This window comes from Podarcis pityusensis, assembly GCF_964106645.2.
Source record: "Podarcis pityusensis genome assembly, chromosome: 7".
In the NCBI taxonomy this organism is placed as follows: domain Eukaryota; kingdom Metazoa; phylum Chordata; class Lepidosauria; order Squamata; family Lacertidae; genus Podarcis; species Podarcis pityusensis.
The window spans coordinates 62,020,857-62,033,142 of record NC_138031.1 but is presented as its reverse complement, the minus strand read 5'-3'; the positions used below and the strand labels follow the sequence as shown (position 1 = coordinate 62,033,142).

The 12,286-nt window shown below is 42.9% G+C and overlaps 1 protein-coding gene across 2 annotated transcripts in view; it reads right to left on the bottom strand.

Moving 5' to 3' along the window:
- The window catches only part of CAP2 (cyclase associated actin cytoskeleton regulatory protein 2), a 45,183-nt gene extending 33,298 nt beyond the window's left edge, over positions 1–11,885 (bottom strand). Inside the window, exons 1-2 of one of the 2 annotated variants that reach the window (XM_081015304.1) lie at positions 11,606–11,885; positions 4,938–5,068 (exon numbers count right to left, since the gene is read on the bottom strand). In XM_081015304.1, the coding sequence (XP_080871430.1) occupies positions 4,938–5,058 (121 nt within the window). In that variant the 5' untranslated portion in view covers positions 5,059–5,068; positions 11,606–11,885. Of the gene's footprint in view, positions 1–4,937; positions 5,071–11,605 lie in introns of those variants that run through there. The other variant, XM_081015303.1, reaches the window with a different exon arrangement.
- Between the last annotated feature and the right edge of the window lie 401 nt (positions 11,886–12,286).

The window sequence follows — 12,286 nt, the reverse complement described above, 5'->3', positions numbered from 1 at the left end:
ACACTTCTTCAGATACACTGAAACAGAAGTTGCCAGATCCTTCTATATAGTGAGAAGGTGGGGAGGGGTATTACTCAGAAGGGGGTGGGAATTGGAGATTGGCAGATAGCTGAGATGAGCCTGCTGACGACTCTTAACGACTGTAATAGGTCTTACAGGAAAAGGCAAGGGGTGAGAAGGTGAGAAATGGCTTAGTCATGTATAATGGGATAAGAATCCAATGTCTTTGTTCAAACCAGGTTTCTCCATGGTTTTAAGTTTGGTAATGAGTTGCAGTTCAGCAGCTTCTCTTTCCAGTCTATTTCTGAAATTCCTTTGTAGTAAAACAGTTACTTTGAGATCTTGTATAGAGTGTCCTGGGAGATTGAAGTGTTCTCCTACTGGTTTCTCTGTTTTGTGATTCTTGATGTCAGATTTATGTCCATTTATTCTTTGGCGTAAGGTTTGGCCTGTTTGTCCAATATAGAGAGCTGAAGGACACTGTTGGCATTTGATGCCATACACAATGTTAGATGATGAGCAATTGAATAGTCCCGAGATGGTATGTGTGATGTTGTTGGGGCCGGTAATGGTGTTGTCCGGGTGTATGTGGCAGCAAAGTTGGCATCTGGGTTTATTGCAGGCTCTGGTGCCAGTGTCCGTGTTAAGTCTGGTTGTAGTATTATTGTGGGTTAGGAGTTGTTTAAGATTGGGTGGCTGTCTGTAGGCAATGAAAGGTCTTCCTCCCAGAGCTTGAGAAAGAGAACTGTCATTGTCCAGGAGAGGTTGTAGATCTCTGATGATGCGTTGTACTGTTTTAACTTGGGAGCTGTATGTGATGACTAGAGGTGTTCTGTTATTTTCTTTTTTGGGTCTGTCTTGCAGCAAGTTCTCTCTGGGTATAAGTCTGGCTCTGTTGATCTGTTGTCTAACTTCATCTGCTGGGTATTTTAGTTCTGAAAAGGTTTGCTGTAGATCTCTTAGGTGAGAGTCTCTGTCTGTAGAATTGGAACAGATGCGGCTGTAGCGTAGTGCCTGGCTATATACAATGGACTGTTTGGTATGTTTGGGATGGTAGCTAGAGGCATGTAGATATGTTTGTCGGTCAGTTGGTTTACGGTATAAGGTGGTGTCTATGCGCCCATCCTGTATTTTTATAGTAGTGTCCAAAAAATGTATTTCTTGCATAGATTGATTCATTGTAAGGTTGATTGTGGGGTGAAAATCATTAAATTTCTGGTGAAAGGTGTCCAGGGTCTGTTGACCATGTGTCCAGATGATAAAAATATCATCAATGTATCGTAGGTACAAGAGAGGTTTGAGTGGGTAGGAGTTTAGGAAACGTTGTTCTAAATCTGCCATGAAGATGTTGGCATACTGTGGGGCCATGCGGGTGCCCATTGCTGTGCCGCTGATCTGAAGGAACAGGTCATCACCGAATTTGAAGTTGTTGTGGGTAAGGACAAATTGGCAGAGTTTGGTGGCAAGGTCCGCTGTGGTTTTATCTGGAATGGTGTTCCTTATAGCTTGTAAACCATCGTTGTGTGGGATGTTGGTATACAGAGATTCCACATCCATAGTAGCTAGTATAGTATTGTTGGGAAGATTATTTAAAGATTGTATTTTCCTCAGAAAATCTGTGGTGTCACGTACATAGCTGGGAGCACTGATGGCATATGGTTTCAGAACAGAGTCCATATAACCGGAGACACCCACTGTAATAGTGCCAATACCTGAAATGATGGGGCGTCCTGGATTACTATTTTTTAGATAGTAAGTCTGTAGGCAGGGCCTGTCTTGTTTTAACTGACTGTATGTAAGCCACTGTGGGAGTCTCTTTGGCTGTGAAGAGCAGGGTACAAAAGTACTAAACAAACAAACAATTAGGCAGGTGTCCTTCTGGGCTTTTCTCATAATGGAGTCTTAGATTAATACCCATGAGTACTGTCTTGAGTGAACTGTATTTGAATGCTAACATGTGTGATCCAGTGTAAAACAGAAAGTATTTTGAGAGGGTAAAATGTTTATTTGTTTGTTTGTTTAAATTTATATAACACCCTATATCTGCAGGTCATAGGGCGGTTCACAGAATAAAATCAGAATATAAAACCGCAAAATGCACAATCAAAATAAAAACAACAACAACCCAACAACCCCCAACACATTTTAAAAGAAAATAGGATGCCAATTATTATTATTATTATTTTCATCTGACGATCACAGGGTGGCTTACAATATAAAAACACAAATGATAATAACCAATGACTTCCCATTATTTTCACTTGCAGACTCTCAATATTACCTGTGAATAGGCTGTCTGTTTTGTATCATTCTTTTCTCTCTCCCACCTTTAAGCTTAAAGAATTTCTGGGCTTCCATCCATCTGACAAATGCATGTTCTCGCATAGCCTTTCCTTGCATCCTCCTCCTCTATAGGTATTTCATGTTGAACAAAACAATTTCCATTTTGTGTGTGTTTTGTTTCTTTCTTTTAAATCAAGTGCAAGGCTTCACGGTGAGTTCAAATGGTAGCTACCAACTCTGCTTCCCACTTTCAGGATTAACTTCTTGATTTATGACAGCATGTTTTAGATTCTAATAAACCACTCTGTGGTTCTGTAATTAAACCCAGTTTTAACTCAAGTAAGAGAGGGAAGATGCTGTATTTCATCAAATCTTTGGGAAACAGAATGAGGTAAACCAAAGAGGATAATTTGGTGGTTGGAGTTGTATGCCGGTTTGTGAAAAATGACCACACTTATATGAGGCAAGGTCACAGAAAACAAGGATACTGAGCAGTTCCAAAAATGTCATAAACATTTCTCCTTCTTGACCTTCTTTCTCGCTGCTGATTGCATTCTCTTTCCTCCTCTTTGCTTTCTCCTCTTAACAGATTCTGTCACTTTTTCTTCTCCTCTTTGTTCTTTTGCTTCTTTGACATTTTTCTGTCATTAATTCCTACTTCTACTTCAGCACAGTTGAGTGTCTTTGGCACAAGTCCAGCATGTTGGATGCCTGAATGCACTACATGTAATAAGCTTAGGCTCAATATCTTGAGAAAGGGGTTAACCAGGTGGTTTTATTAATTATCAGTTACAACAAGTTTTCCACTGAAAGTTCTTCAGCTGGTCAGGCTCTACCCCCTCACCCCCTTTTCCCAGGATTATCTCTAAACTCCCATCTCAATGCTTCTTGTGAAGAAATTTCTCTAAATTACTACAGTCACTATACTGTGTAGACTTATGTTTTCTTTTCTTCTGTTTTTCCTTTTACTTGCTGAGAAGAACTCCTTTTCCTCTTTGACTTTTCATGCCTCTTCTTGTTTGCATTCTGTTCTTCACTGGTTCCAGTTTCCCAGTCATCTCCTTATTTTTGTTATAATTTCATTTCCATCTCTTCTTCCTTTTTTGGGTAGAGTGACTGAAGAAGAAATGTACTTTTGTACAGCTAATTTATTATTATTATTATTATTATTATTATTATTATTATTATTGAATTTACATACTTGGACTAAGGTAGAATTTTAATACATTTTGGGGAAAGATTGGTAAGCCAGATCCTTGACATTTAGAGATGCCTGGTAGAATATGAAGATACCCAAACCTCCACAAGTTTGTGGTACTGGTGGGTTAAAAACAGCACAGTTCCAGTGGAGAATCCCCTACCCACCAAATTCTGGCTTCATAAGAGATTTGCCTCAGGATGGGAACAGGGAAGGAAAAGGTTAAATTCTACCACTCCATGCCTGCTGTGATTCTAGTAATGATCAACCCCTCCAGCTATGTGCATGTAATGATGCCAGTGCATTATTTAAAGGCTGTGTGTTAAATAAACATATGCTAATATATCTAGTTTGGCTTTGAGAGGTAGGAGTGCTGGATTGCAGCAGTGAGACTGTGACTTGTGCAATTTCAGGGGAGCTGCATGGGTAACAGTCAGAGCAGGAGGTGTGTTAGGAAATGCTAAAAGCTCTCAGGCCTGGCTCTAAGCCCAGGGTTACTTCCAGGTTATTTCTTGCATCTCCCCTTTAAGAACTGAACAAAGACATTTTGATACATTCATCTGTGCATTCACAAACTGTTATGATAAGGCAAATGAATGAATGCTGCGAAAATTGCACTAAAATATGGCTTACAGCATCATATCAATGCATGTGGAAATAGTTATAATAACTTTTGAACCAATGTATTGCTGTGATAAGTCAGAATAAGCAAAACAAATAAAAGTAAATAATAATGAGGCTTACATTTGTATGCAACATTAAACACATACAGAACACACTGTACAGAACAAATCTCAGGAAGTTAGAAAACAGAACCAGTATCTCTTCTGCTAATTTCTATCCGATTCAGCAGTTATTCATTATAAAAAAAACAACAATCGAAACAGTAACACTGAAAGATCAATAGACACTTGAAACACTGGGTTGTATCGAATGGTGTACCTCATGCTGACAGAACACTCTTTGATCTAGTGGAGACTTCTGTCAATGGACTGGGGAGGCCAGTTTTCACAATTCCCTCTCCCGTCCTACAGTCCCCATGGTGATCCAATGGGTTCCCCCCTGAAGATGATTTTGGAGCTGCCTGGAGACCACTGGAGGAGAGGCTATCATCAAAAATTGCCTGCCTTTCTATTCCACTGATGGATGTCTCTGCTAACTCAAAGAGCCTTCCGTTAGTACAAGGGACACTGCTAAATTCAATCCATCGACAACACATTTAATAGAAAAATCTTTTCCGTGGTCCATTAAATTATAATTATAATTAAAGCTGACATCGGCCATTTTCTGTCTGAGCCCACAAAATATCCCTTACTGCTAATTTAAGAGCTGGGTGGGGGCGGCTGGGAATCATCCAGCTTCTTTTAGAACAAATGCTACCAGCACATGGCATTTAGTAGTTCAGTTCCTAACATTCGAAATTATGAATACGGCTTCTTGAAAGACGGAACCATACCTCCATTGACGCCATTGACAGTTCCACATTCCATCCCCGCAAGCCTGTGTGAATCTGATAGCAGAGATTCAAGCCTAACCACAGCATTCTCCAACCTCTCAATCAAAGCCATTTCTGCCATCCTGGAAAAGCTAAACAAAGACACAAATTATATTAGTTGTTTCATTTCATGTGTGAATTTCAGAGAACTGTATCTCCTTCATACAGTTAACAGGTACTATCATCAAGGCTTCTGTGTTTTTTTTATATCATGTTACAAATATATTTGGCTGTTGTTGCTTTTTTTAAAAAAGGATTTCAACAGTTAACATTTGATTTCTCTTATATAACATAGAAACAAGTCAAATATCCCGCCTTGACCAAGTACTATAACCTCTGTAACTTATTTCACAAGTTTCACGCATTTCACATTTTTAATGTAAGGTGGTGAACACTTTAGCCTACTAAGTGAAGCATCCCACCTAGACATGTAAGTCTCTAAGCATCGTCAAATATGCAATACTAGAACTCTTACTTAAAACAATTTTTTTTTTACAAAATAAGACAATCATACTGAGATGTCATCATAGCACTAAGTATATTGTTCCATCAGTCCAGTGCAATCAGTTCTGCTTACCTAACATTCCCCCCTCCCTCCTCCAGAGCAGGTTTGGGGAGTGGGGGGGGGGGGTCCCATTGCAATAGTAGGAATCCTTGTACAGGCTTCCACTAGTGCAATGGGTTAGTTGGATACAGCCCTTAAGTCTTTTCAGCTGAAGAAGTGGCACAGCAAGAATTAAGCCCTAAGGCTGCCACCCTAAACACATTAACAGGGAAATGCTATTGTGAGAGTGTATGTGGGGAGAACCCATAGCAGAACAACCGCCACGTCCAAAACCTGGCCAAGTAACTGCAGTCAGGGAGGAAGGTAGTTGCTTCTTCTTTACTCCTTTCCACCCCTCCACCCATTAACTGCAATGGAAGAAAATGAGTTATGCCATTTCTAGGGCTGATGTAGTTTCAAGGGTTGTGTGGGTAGGGGGAAGGAAGAGTCTCAGCATCCTCTGGATCCATGGACTCCCACAACGTGCACACACCCCAAATGACACATTTTAGGATCTGCCACTGGCAGAACACCTTCACCAGGATATTTATGCCCAGAGTGTTTTCCATGAGTGTACCAAGGACCCCCAGTGGAATACATGCCATCCCACCAGAGGGTCTTCTGCTCAGAAAATGGAGCAGCACTTCTGCCCCTGACCTGGCTGCATGCTGGCTATGGTTACTCTTCCATCTCTGTTTAGGAAGGATGCTCCCATATTTTTTCTCCTTTTTGTTCATGGTGCTGGATTAATCTTTAAACCAGAAATGGGAGAGTTGAGGCACTGTGGCCCATAGTGCATAGTTATCTTAGGAATCAAATTAAATTCAAATCAATTGTATTTTTAAAAACTCTTTTCCAACTCTCTTATTTTCAAGAGTGCACAATTTTTCTACAGTACTGACTCGCTGAAACAGTGCTTCCAAGGGATGCCCCATCAGCAACAATAGCAGGGAAACAGGAAGTCCAGGTCTGTTAAAGGTAACCAACCCTGTCATCGCTGTTTTAGAGTGACAGGAGTTGTTTTAATTTTCTTGCTAGTCCCATTAGTCTTTGTGAATGAACAGCCACTAAATGGAAATCTCCATCCACCCATGCATGCATGAGCGCGCCCACACACTGCAAACCACGTGGTTTGCCACAGGTGATGGGCACTTCTGTTTTTGAACAGCAATCCCTTGTAAATGCATTCATATGGAAGTGCTTGCTTTTTTACACTTAGGAATAATAACTTCTCGTACTGTAGCAACCAGATTGTCAGTCTCTGTTAGAATGATTGACTTAAAGTTTCCAAGGCAACCAACTTTGCTAGTCCATGCACCTGATGTATAATGCTGCTTTATTTTCTCTTTGCAACCAACGAAGTGTAACATTTTAAGTATCTTCCCCACCAATGGTCATGCAGAATTTAGAGTACCCTTTCCCTCCCATGCATTAAGCTCAAACCTTTTCTTGTAATTAAGCATTCTGAAAGGCTTGTAATCCATTTAATTACATGCCACTAGTCCAATTACTGGAAGCAAGCAAATTGCCCTGCTGAACTCTAATAATGGGAACATATACATGTATATGTTATACCATGGATACTAAACTTAAGTGACCAGATCAAAGAAGAAGGACTGGTAAATCTAATGTCCATTTGAAAATCTAATTGAATTGAAGACAATTAAGAATTTTTAAAAAGATTTTGAATAGTATTCCAGCAATGATTAATTATTATAATTATTTGTCATCCTATATGGAAAAACTGGCTAATGATCTTTTGTCTAAAAACATCAGCAGAACACCTGTTCCAGCTTAAAACTGCTTCTTACAAGCATTGAGACACCTCTCCTATATATACGGTACACAATTTGCCACCAAATAATGATATTTATCTTCTACATATACATCTTACATTACTTCTAGGACTACCACAATTACTTGTCCCTAGTCCTGTAGATTTCACAGTTCATTCGATATTGCTGGACAATCCAACAAGTTATTCCAGAATCCCAGAACAACTAGTGTAAAGAGGCAGAGTACATTTCATGGTAACTGCATCTTTCTCCTTGAAGAGAAACAGACTAAAACATCCTGTTCAAATCCAGCAACCTCCACACTCACTACTATTTACAAGGAAAGTGGGATGGCTACATTTTGCTCAGCATGAAGTAAACAATAGTGACAAATCAGGTTGGGGGGAAAGTAGTCAGATCTCAATTAAACTGTGTGTCAATAGAAGAGGCACTCAAAATAATTACCTCAGTATAATTAATTGTATACATAAGGAAATAAACGATAAGCAAGTTGCCAATGGCCTTGAACTGAGTCAGCTGTACATTCAGGAAGAGAACCAAAGCATCCTATGTTCCAAGAGTCTATTGCAAAAGTATGAAGAATATTCCAAAGAGCAGCAAAGGAAGCCATAGTGGGCACTTGCAGACTGCCAGTATTTTCAGGAGGGATTCAATCACCAAGACTATATTACACTGGTTCTTAAAGACCTATACTGGCTCCTAGTATGTTTCCAAGCACAATTCCAAGTGTTGGTGCTGACCTTTAAAGCCCTAAATGACCTCAGTCCTGTATACCTGAAGGAGCATCTCCACCCTCATTGTTCTGTCTGGACACTGAGGTCCAGCGCCGAGGGCCTTCTGGCGCTTCCCTCACTGTGAGAAGTGAGGTTACAGGGAACCAGACAGAGGGCCTTCTCAGTAGTAGCACCCGCCCTGTAGAACGCCCTCCCATCTGATGTCAAGGAAATAAACAACTATCTGACTTTTAGAAGACATCTGAAGGCAGCCCTGTTTAGGGAAGTTTTTAATATTTGTAGTTTTATTCTGATTTTTGTGTTCTGCTGGGAGCCGCCCAGAGTGGCTGGGGAAACACAGCCAGATGGGTGGGATATAAATAATAAAAGTATTATTATTATTATTATTATTATTTTAGTTGATTGGGAGGTTTTACATAACCCATTTCCCTCAGGCTTTTTGAGAAAAGGAATGCATGGGTGAAATGCCTTGGAAAGTGTAAGATAACACTTGCTTTGACCTATGGTCATCTAACCTTCCCACGGACGAACTACAGCAAATGCTCATTGTCTGGAAGTAACCTGTGTTTGTCAATTCTGCCATCATGTCAAGGCTTCCCCACTTCAGCTTCTTATCCATTCCAAACTAATGATGCATTTGCACCAATCTATGGTGCATCTAAACTCAGAATACTGTGCGCGGTTCTGGTCATTGCACTTCAGAAAGGCTGTTGCAGATGGAGAAGGTGAAGAAAAAGGCCGCCAGAGTGATGCAACTCCCCTATGAGCTAAGGTTACAAACCTTGAGACTTTGTAGTTTAGGAAAGAAAAGATGAGAAAGGGGGAACACGACAGAAGTACAGAAAATTATCCACCGTATGTAAAAACAGACCATTTCCTTCCCTCTCCTTCATTATACTAGAACGCAGGGTCATTCAATGAAGGTAAGTGCTGGGGAATTCTGGACAGGTAAAAGGAAGCGATTCCTCACTCAGTGCACAGGTGAGCTGTGGAAGTTGCTACCACAAGATGTAGTGATAGAAAAGCCTGGAAAGCTTTAAAAGGGAATTAAGACAAAATCACAGAGGCCAAGGCTGTCAATGGCTACTAGTCATGATGGCAATGGTCAAGTGTCAAGGGCATGCACCTCAGTTGCTGGGGATCATGACAGAAGTACTTTTGAGCTCAGGACCTCCTTGAGGGCTTCTCAGAGGCACTTGGCTAGCCACTGTGAGAACAGGATTAGATATGCTGTAAGCCGCCCAGAGTGGCCAAGGAAACTCAACCAGATGGGCATGGTATAAATAAAATAATAATAATAATAATAATAATAATGTCTTTGGTCTGATGCAGCTGGCCTATTATTATGTTCTTATATTAACTAATCCGCTCCTATCATTCACATTTTCCAAATGGCACCACACCTTCAGGGCTTTGAATCTTCCGTTATGCTCTATTACAAAAGCTTGATTTGAACCAGCAAACAACTAAGACTACTCCAATTGGCCATATATAATGTATATGGAATGGTGTTGTCCCTTAGGTATATCCTTTCACTGCTGCTAGAACCACGGTCCACGCTAGACACCCAAGGCCAGTGATGCATTAGCCTTAGTGCAGTAGTGAATAATGCACAGCCCCTTTTCATTTTTATTTAATTAAGAGAACATCTTTTATTCATGTGCCAGCATTGACAACACATCCTTTAGAGAAGCACTCAAGGAAGGAGTGAATGAACCACAAGTCCTCTGATGACCATTCTATGGACATTGGAACTAACTTTATTTTGTTTACTTCTATAGGGAAAATACTTACATACATTTCAAAAGTATATACTACCCTAGTCTATTAAATCTTTACTTTAAAGTTCTGAAGCAAATATTTAAAAGTACAATTTAATTTAGTTTCCCTTTATTGATTAAAAAACGTGTTTGCAAGCGAAGTCCATGTGGTTATATGTGATATTAAGCAGTTTTATAAGGAGCTGAATTAATCCAATGTTTTCCACAATGTGGATGATTGGCTTTATATTAGGGAGAGAAAAATGGATGCAGGTACAATAAATAAATTCTTGTAATTTAATAGAAAAATGAATCACATCACCTAGCACTCCTGCTATTTCTTGTGGTGACTTAAACAAAGCTTTATTTATAACTGTGTTTTGTTTTTCCTCTAACAAAGGCTTTCCTGTAATATACTGTCATGTTAATAGAAGTCACTACAGAAATCCTTTCTCCAAAACTGAATCTAATCTGCTAACAAATGAACCTGACTCACTATCCTATTCCTGCAAACAATCCCTGCAGCTCATAAAATTACATTAAAAAAATTATCTATATTTGCACTCTTGGGATTATTCTAGACACTCCACAGAAAATCATATATATTTTCCTTAAAACACCCAGCTGTAAACCTTCCCCAAATCATCACCCACACTGTGGCTAGGGTTGGGGGGGGGGCAGCCATCCAGTGATTAAAAGAGGTTTTCTTTCAGCAGGGGAGAAGTGAAAGCTGACACTTTGCGGGGAATCTGCCACGCCCACAAGTGCCCCATTGCCACCCTGTGCCCTAGATGATTCACAGCTTATTGAGAGTCCAGTGTTGTTCCCTAAACAGAATTAGGCGAAGTGAACCATTACGAGCATCCCTTAACAGAAACCTAAGCACTGCAAACAGCCAGGTGGTTGCCTTAAAAGGCGTGAAATAAGACACGCAGGCAGGCACGCACCGGTCACAAACCTAGCAAGTCCGCTGCCAGTTGCCACCCTGCACCAACCCCGGGTGTCCAAAAGGCGAAGCCCAACGACTCAAAGGCCAACAGAAGCCCACGCGTTTTCTCTCCCCTCTGCTGTGGGTGGCTATAGAAACAAAATCACAGCAGCGCGCAAGAAACAAGGCACGTCCCTAAGGCCAGAGCTGCAGAACCAGCGCAGGTCAAAGCCCACGATGGGGAAACAATCCTCCTCCCCCCCCCCCTCCGGGAGGCATGCCAGGTGCCCATTGCCAACACAGTTAAGAGCTGTGGCGTTTTGCCCTGAATAAAGAGCCGGCCGCTAGTCACACCCACACGTAAATGCGATCCTGGAGGGGGGGACAAAACCTCCAGGTTGGTCCCTTAGAGTCGACCGGGCCCCTCGAAGCTGCAGGCCACGGCTCCCCATGGGCGGGGGAGGAGGGAAACGAGGGAGAGAGACGGTGACCCAGATTAGCCCTTCCACACACACACACACACACACACACGAGAGAGAGAGAGAGAGAGAGCGAGAGAGAGAGCGCCAAATCAATCCCCCTCAGTAGCTCGCTCCCGATTCCCGCCCCCTCTGGCCTCCCACGCCCAAGCAGAGGGGCTGCGGCGAGAGCCACCAGGCAAGGCCGCTCTCCGCGGGGGTCTCTCTCACGCCCAGCCAGCCCCTTCCCCGCATCTCCTGCACGCCTCCCTCCCCCCCAAAACCCCGCTCCCCTCCCCTCTGCCCTGCCCATCCCTTGCCTGCGACGGAGAGGGGGGCAACCCGCCTCCCAACAGACGCCTGGCTCGCTTCGCCCCTCCCCGCCCCTTGCCAGCTGCTCTGGAATTACCTGTTCGGATGAGCCTCTCGTTCTCCTCTCTCTTTGCGCGCGGAGGAAAATCCGTGGCGGCTCACTCGCGCTCCTGCCGGCCCCCCTGCGCGCTCTTTCTTCCTGCCTTCCCCTCCTCCTCCTCCTCCTCGATGTGAGCTGGTGTCACTCACAAAAGCCGCGCAGGAGGGGGAGGGCGGGAAAGAGAAAGAGAGAGAGGGAGAGAGATGCAGCCCCGGCGGGCGGTTTCCGGGCGCGCCAAATATAGGCAAGTCCGAAAGGAAAGGGCGAAAGAGACAGAGAGAGAGAAAGAAAGAGAGAGAGAGAGAGAGAGAGAGAGAGAGAGAGAGAGAGACGCTGGCGAAGAAGGAGAAAGAAAGCGAAAGGGGTGGGAGGTGGGGAAGAGAGAAAGGTGCCTCTCAGCAATATCAGCTCTCCGCTCACGCAGCCCGATGTGTGTGAAAGGAATGGGGACGGGGGGGGGGAGGCGGTTGTCACATAGCGCTTAGGAACAGGCGCCGGTGGGGAAACCGAGGCTGGGGAGGGGCCGGTTGCGAGGAGAGGGGAGTGCGATTCTCAGGGCAAAGGGGGCCAAGGCAAAGTTTGCCCACGCGCCTATGGCTCCCCGTCGAATCTGGAACCCCCATTCCTTAGTTTCGTGCTCCCTCTGTCCCTCCCGAGTCAGGACCAAACGCGTATCTC